The 6,236-nt window shown below is 36.1% G+C and overlaps 1 protein-coding gene across 2 annotated transcripts; it reads right to left on the minus strand.

Moving 5' to 3' along the window:
- Positions 1–3: 3 nt before the first annotated feature.
- On the minus strand, positions 4–5,778 carry LOC129247462 (protein male-specific lethal-1). 2 transcript variants are annotated; one of them, XR_008582558.1, is made up of 3 exons: positions 4,159–5,778; positions 2,916–4,103; positions 4–2,773 (listed from the first exon to the last, which is right to left on the minus strand). XR_008582558.1 is itself a non-coding variant. In XM_054886595.1 (2 exons), the coding sequence occupies exons 1-2, from the start codon at positions 5,200–5,202 to the stop codon at positions 3,099–3,101; spliced, it is 2,049 nt and encodes a 682-aa protein (XP_054742570.1). In that variant the 5' UTR covers positions 5,203–5,778; the 3' UTR covers positions 4–3,098. The 2 variants fall into 2 exon arrangements, 1 of the variants encoding a protein (XP_054742570.1); XM_054886595.1 differs by having other exon boundaries at positions 4–4,103.
- Between the last annotated feature and the right edge of the window lie 458 nt (positions 5,779–6,236).

Raw genomic sequence — 6,236 nt, forward strand, 5'->3', positions numbered from 1 at the left:
ATGGACCGAGATAATAAAAGTCACCTTTAACCTTTATATTTGACCGAAATAATAAAAGTCACTTTTAACATTTATTTTTTCTGAGAAAATAAAAGCCAAATTGTAATTTTTGATCAGTTAAAATTTAACTGTTATTTTTGATGAAAAGTCATTTTGAAAAGTCAAAAAAAATTTAAATCATATAGGATGAATATTCCTTGGTTAACAAGCATCACGTTGCTATAACAAAAAATATTAAATACACAATTTCTTTCCAACTGATTTTTTGAATTGAAATTCCAAAAATAACTAGTATTTCCGTTCCCTGCAATAAACATTGAAAAATTTTTTTGTGCTTTAAATTCAGTACCACTAACAGAATAGTTAAAACATATTTTTTTGCAATTTTTGAACAGTTAAAATATAACTGTTATTTTTGTTTAAGAAAATATAATATAATAAAGGGTTTTCCAATAAAAGGTGTTAGGTGTTAAGCAAGAGAGATGATTAACGATTTTTTATGGCCGGAAGTGGATGGTATTGATCTGGACAACGTCCATTTTCAACAAGACGGCGCTACGTGCCACACAAGCAACGAAACCATTGATCTTTTGCGGGAAAAGTTTCCGGACCGTGTTGTCTTGCGAAGAGTGTGATCACAATTGGCCACCGAGATCTTGTGATTTAACACCTTGTGACTTTTTTCTTTGGGGCCACGTGAAAGAGAAGGTCTACGCCAACAGCCCAGGGTCGATTCAAGACCTCAAAGATAGAATTCGTGAGGCTATCGACGACATAGGGCAGCCACTTTGCAATTCGGTTATGAAAAATTTCATGAAAAGGATATTGTCCTGCAAGCGTGGTCGTGGTGGTCATTTGCCTGATGTTATTTTGCATTTTATAATGAAATAAACATCCGATCACTTATATTAAAAAAATAGTATATTATTTTTCTTGGAATATCAAAATAACACCTCTTATTTGAAAACTCTTTATAATATATATGTTTAAGAAAAAAAAAAATAATAATTTAAATAGTCAAATTCCTTCCTACTGACTTTTTTCAAAAATAACTAGTATTTCCGATCCCTGCAATAAAAAATAAATAAAAAAAATTTGTGTGCTTCAAATTCAGTATCACTCAATAGTCAAAAAATATTCTATATAAGAATGCACAAGTATTTTCTAAATATGTATTTTATGATACATAAATTTTTAATTGTTAACTTCTTCAAATTAGACTCATACATTGCACAAATTTATTTTCTTCTTGTCGTCTACAAAAAAATTCTATTGAAGTAATTTTTATAATAATTCGAGCACGATCATTCTAAAATTTTAGCTACAAAAACGAATTTTCAGTTTAATTAGGTTTGTCTGAACTAAAATTATTTATATATTAAAGATAATGTAAAACAATTACATTGCCGTGCGGATTATAATCAATTTTCAATATAACTTAAATTTCTAGAATATAATTTAAATTCACATATACATTTTAGGCAATAACTTGAAACTACTATTTCGTATAATTTTGCTAATCTGCTCCTTTTCAAATTGTATACACATATACTACATATTTTCATCAAGCAATTTCTTATTGTCGAAGATGCATTCGATTTGATTTGAATTTTATATATACGGAAAAAACTCAGCAAAATGTTCTAATGCATGCTCAAATACAACTGTAGACTTTTGACACAGCATCTACATATATCGACATGTTGACATAACGTGTCAAAGTGTGTCGTCAAAAAAAATCAGGCATAAGGAATATTACTATACTAGGGTTGATTCACTAAAGTCAACTAAGTTGCACACATATATGTATATGTATGTACACACTATATGTACTATGCGCCACTGCCGTTAATAATAATCAAATTCCATTTCACGTTTCATTTTATTTAGCAATCTTTGGTAAGCAACAACATAGCTTGCATCTTCGAGTCTATAATTTAGCTCCTCATGATAAAGAGTTAGCTGACTATTGCTACGCATGACATATGTACATTTGTAATCGAATATTAGTTTATATGTATACTAAAAATCAAAGGCTGCCTTTAGACTACAATCATTTATATCCTTAGCTCGAAAATTTATTGCTACATATTTTCTATACCACATCATAAGACTTGAATTATTTACGAATTGTTGTATTTTTAATTTCTTTACTTTTGAAGTTATCACTAAATTAAATTATATTTTATTAAAAATTTGAGTAGTCTAAAGACCATATTCATAAAAATAGAAACTACTTTGAAATGCTGTACAAATCCAAAATCCAATAAGACTTCTATTTGTAAAGCATTTGAAATCGCTGCTATTTTTTATGAATAACAGTCTATTTCTGGTACACATTTTTTTTTACTAACAAACAAAAATATATTCATACATAAGCAGGTAAAGTTTTAATTTACAGTCATCAATCTATTGTATCTTTGATGTGTCACCTTAAAATCCTGCAAAAACTAGTCGAGTTTTATATGATATTATATAGTTTCAGAAAAATAAAAACTTTCAACTTAACGCAGACTTTAGAATCATTTATGGGCATCAAGGAAAGTAAAACCCCACTTCGTAATATTGTTGTTGCTGCTGTTGTTGTTGTTCCACAAACTTTTGAGAAATGCTGTTAGAATAACAGTGCATGCACCTGATGTAAGCCCGAATCGTAAATCCGAAAGTTGTAAGAAAGTTTGGCAACAATATTTGCATAGTAACTGTATCCATCTCACTCTAACTTGCATGCATTCACTCTAAAAAGCATTGCAGCATAACATCGCAGGCGTTGCTATGAAGGCGGAGAAGAAAAAGTAGTGTAGATTTTCAGATAAAATATAAATCTTATGCAGGATAGTTAGTGCCCGACATTTAATTGATTTTTGTTACACATTCGCTAACATCCATTTAAGTATTGTGTTCAATTGTTTTACCTGCAGCTATTTTGTATTGAGTCAATCCGCCGCGAATGATTATTTCATGAATTTTGTTGTTTTGGTTGAGACTTACATGAATTTTGTTTATCTTTTCTGAGACCAACGATAGTTTCTTAAGTAGTTTCGAAACTTTTCACGCATATTAGTATATATATTGCTAATTGTAGCCCTGAAACTTAACTACTTTGGTGGATCCTCGTTGCTAACCTCGTTGTTCGCAACAGTTGGGGTAGAACCAGCATTTATTGCGTTTGGTGGCGTTGAGTCCGTCGTCGCAGGTTGTGTCGTAACAATAGTTTCTGGCGGCGCCGATGCTATAGTGTTCGTTGTTTGGGCCACCGCTGCTGCAGCTCTACGCAGTGCACCGCGCTGACGTGCCGTTTGCGCAACTCCTGTACCACCAGCGGTACCGCTTTGCTGTCGTTTGCGTTTTTTTACAAACACAAAGGTGGAATTCATAAGCTGTTGCTGCCCTTGTGCAGATGATGGATTGGCACCAGCCTGACTCTGTGCCAATGTAATAATCGAACCGGTCGCTGCTGATCCGGGCGTACGACTGGAAGTCATCGCTTCCAACCATGGCAAGTCAAATTCATTGTGAGCACTTAATTTTGGCACAAGCTCTCCAAACGCTTGCACTGGTAGATCAATGGTAAAGCAAATTGTCTGTATTGTATCCGGCTGTGGATAGAAGCTCAATAACGGCTGTTGTTCTGGTGGTATTTGTATTTCATCCTTGCAGTGGCGTCGCTTCAGCTTCTCTATACGCCGCTGTTCGCGTATTTGCTGCACATCCCACTTTTTGCGCCTCTTCTCCGCCAATTCTAACTTTTCGTGACGTTTGAGGAACGTTTCGTCCGACAGATTTTCCGTACCTTCGATACAATAAGATACAGCAAGTTCGTGCTCAGTCCATTTGGGTATCTCCAACATGGGGGCGTCAGCCTGAAGCGCTTCTGCTTCTTCCTTCATAAATTCATAGCCATCAGCGACCACCTCCTCATCTTCCCATGCTCGCGTACAATACATTTGCGCCGTTGATATGTAAGCACAACGTCGCGATTTTTGTCTTTGTTGCGACTGCAGATGCGTACCGCTGCGAAGCGAGTGTGTTATAGTACTGTTCTTTGGCTTGTTTGATTGATTTCCAACTTTGGGTGATGCTGGCGACGCAATCATAGAACGCTAAAACGAAAAAAAAAATTTAAATTGAATCAAAGAAATATATACGCAAGCGTACCTGATCGGAGAGTTCCCCAAGCGACTCGCAACTTGCCGATTCGTCAGATTGTATATCCGGCGCATGCCAAAGCATAAGTGGCATTTGTTTACCACGACTTGGTGTTGGTGGAGTAACACAGACTTGCGTCGTCGTTGCTGTTGTCGAAACGGTGGTGGCTAAAGCCGGTGTACCAGATAACGCGGATGTTGTTGTTACCGGTACTGACACATTTGTTACAGGGGTCATGGCTAATTGACGCAAGGTTTTAGCACCCCGCGATACAAGCACTGGTGACATTCTTTGATGAGTCACTGACTTAGAATGTACCGCAACTACATCGCTACTATCCTCCGTGGTATTGCCTGTAGTTTCCCCGGTCTCCTCAATATCACCATCTTCTTCTTCTTCGCCAGGCTCGTCATCGTCATTGTCATCTTGTTCGGCATGTGTCTTGCTCGCTGTGCTGTCATCCGCCTCTGATGTAGTATCTGAAGACCCGGTAGTTGTCGAGCTCGGACTATGTTCTGGCAAACTAACACGGTGCAATATTATTTTGCTTATTAGTTTACCATTACACTCGCCAATAATATTTTGAGTCGAGGATGTCGTCACTGTTGCTGCAGCTGTTGCAGGAGACACTGCACTGGTTAAAATAGGTTCAGTTTTACGTTGTATCTTTGCTAATGGAGGCGGCGAAAGAGCGGTTCGCTTTATATGCCGCTGTAATTGTTTTTGTAGATCCTGTACTTGTACCTCCAACTGCTGATTTTTTGTGCGTAACCCATCAAGTTCTTCATTTTGTGTTGCAAGTTGTTTATCTTTCACTTGAAGTTGATCACTTTGCGCTTGTATCAAATCCAAATGCAATATCAACATAGCGCGAAGTTGTTTGTTTTCTTTCAGTAGCGCCAAATAGTCTGTATTCGCCGCTGAAGCAGCGCCACCACCACCCCCTGCATTGTTATTGGCGCGTATGTAATTTTTGCTTTCAGTTGGATGACAATATACATGATCCATATATTTACTGTTAGTATTCGGTGTTTTGTTGCACTTATTCTCCATTATATATTATTTTAACAAAAACAAACAGATCCACAAACTAATTCACATAGATTTCTAACAATTTCTCGATTGGCCTAGCATTTGTTTTCTTTTCCGGCCTCTTCATAACACCACGCGCTTTATGATCTTGTTTTCAGAATTTAGTTGGTTTCTTTTGGTTAGCATTCGGTCTTCGCGAACCCACCATTAGGCAAAACGAAATGCGTAATTTCGCCCACCTTTTCAACACACTGCAAATTTTCCAATTTTTATTGCTTTTCCACGTAAGTTAACAAACCAATTTAATGCAGAAATACAGTAATTCTGTGCAAAATTTTAATATCTTACGAGACGCTATTAACCAAGATTTCCGAATAACTATCTGACAATTGGATTTAAGTTGTTTTCCAACAAGAATTTTCGTTAAAAATCACACACAAAAATTTGACGCAGCAAAGGCGACATTTATTTTTATTTTTGGCATCACGCTTTTGTCCACCACCGGCTGTGCTTGGATAAAACTTATATTGGCGGCACTGATATGTTAACCCGTCACAAGGCTAGAAGTGGCCACACTGAATATCCATAATATGGCAATGAATTATCGCTAGTCAATTACTTTATTACTTGGCTTATATGTGATATTAAAAAGATCCGAGAAAGAGAATAAAACGTATTCGATTACGTTAATAATGGCCATTTAACCATTTTATATTATTCAATATTGACGACCAGGTGCTGGTGTCGTATCGTTCGTTTAGTATAAAGTTGCAATAATACAACAAATGTTAACAGCTATTCATAATTTTTGCATTAGGAGTTCGGTAACGCCAAAAAATTATCCATCACATGAAAATTGAGGGACCAAAATAATAGTTCGATGGCAGATATTCCGTTCGTTACCTTTTTTGCTCTTTGGGAGAGAATTTTCGCTTGCGCTTTTGATTTAGATTGATGGCTGGTGACAAGTTTGGTCATGCGAAACAAAATTGTGTATATGAGTAATGGTTGCGTTGACTTTTGCTTATACCACCAACACAATCTCAGTTTTTTCG

Source organism: Anastrepha obliqua, chromosome 5 (assembly GCF_027943255.1).
Source record: "Anastrepha obliqua isolate idAnaObli1 chromosome 5, idAnaObli1_1.0, whole genome shotgun sequence".
NCBI lineage: Eukaryota > Metazoa > Arthropoda > Insecta > Diptera > Tephritidae > Anastrepha > Anastrepha obliqua.

What these genes read in the sequence shown, in the direction of transcription:
- LOC129247462 (XM_054886595.1), bottom strand. Translation starts at nt 5,202, where the DNA reads ATGGAGAATAAGTGCAACAAAACACCGAATACTAACAGTAAATATATG. An exon ending in TTGGGGAACTCTCCGATCAG is followed by an intron (nt 4,104 to 4,158) that starts GTACGCTTGCGT and finishes TTTTCGTTTTAG; the next exon opens with CGTTCTATGATTGCGTCGCC.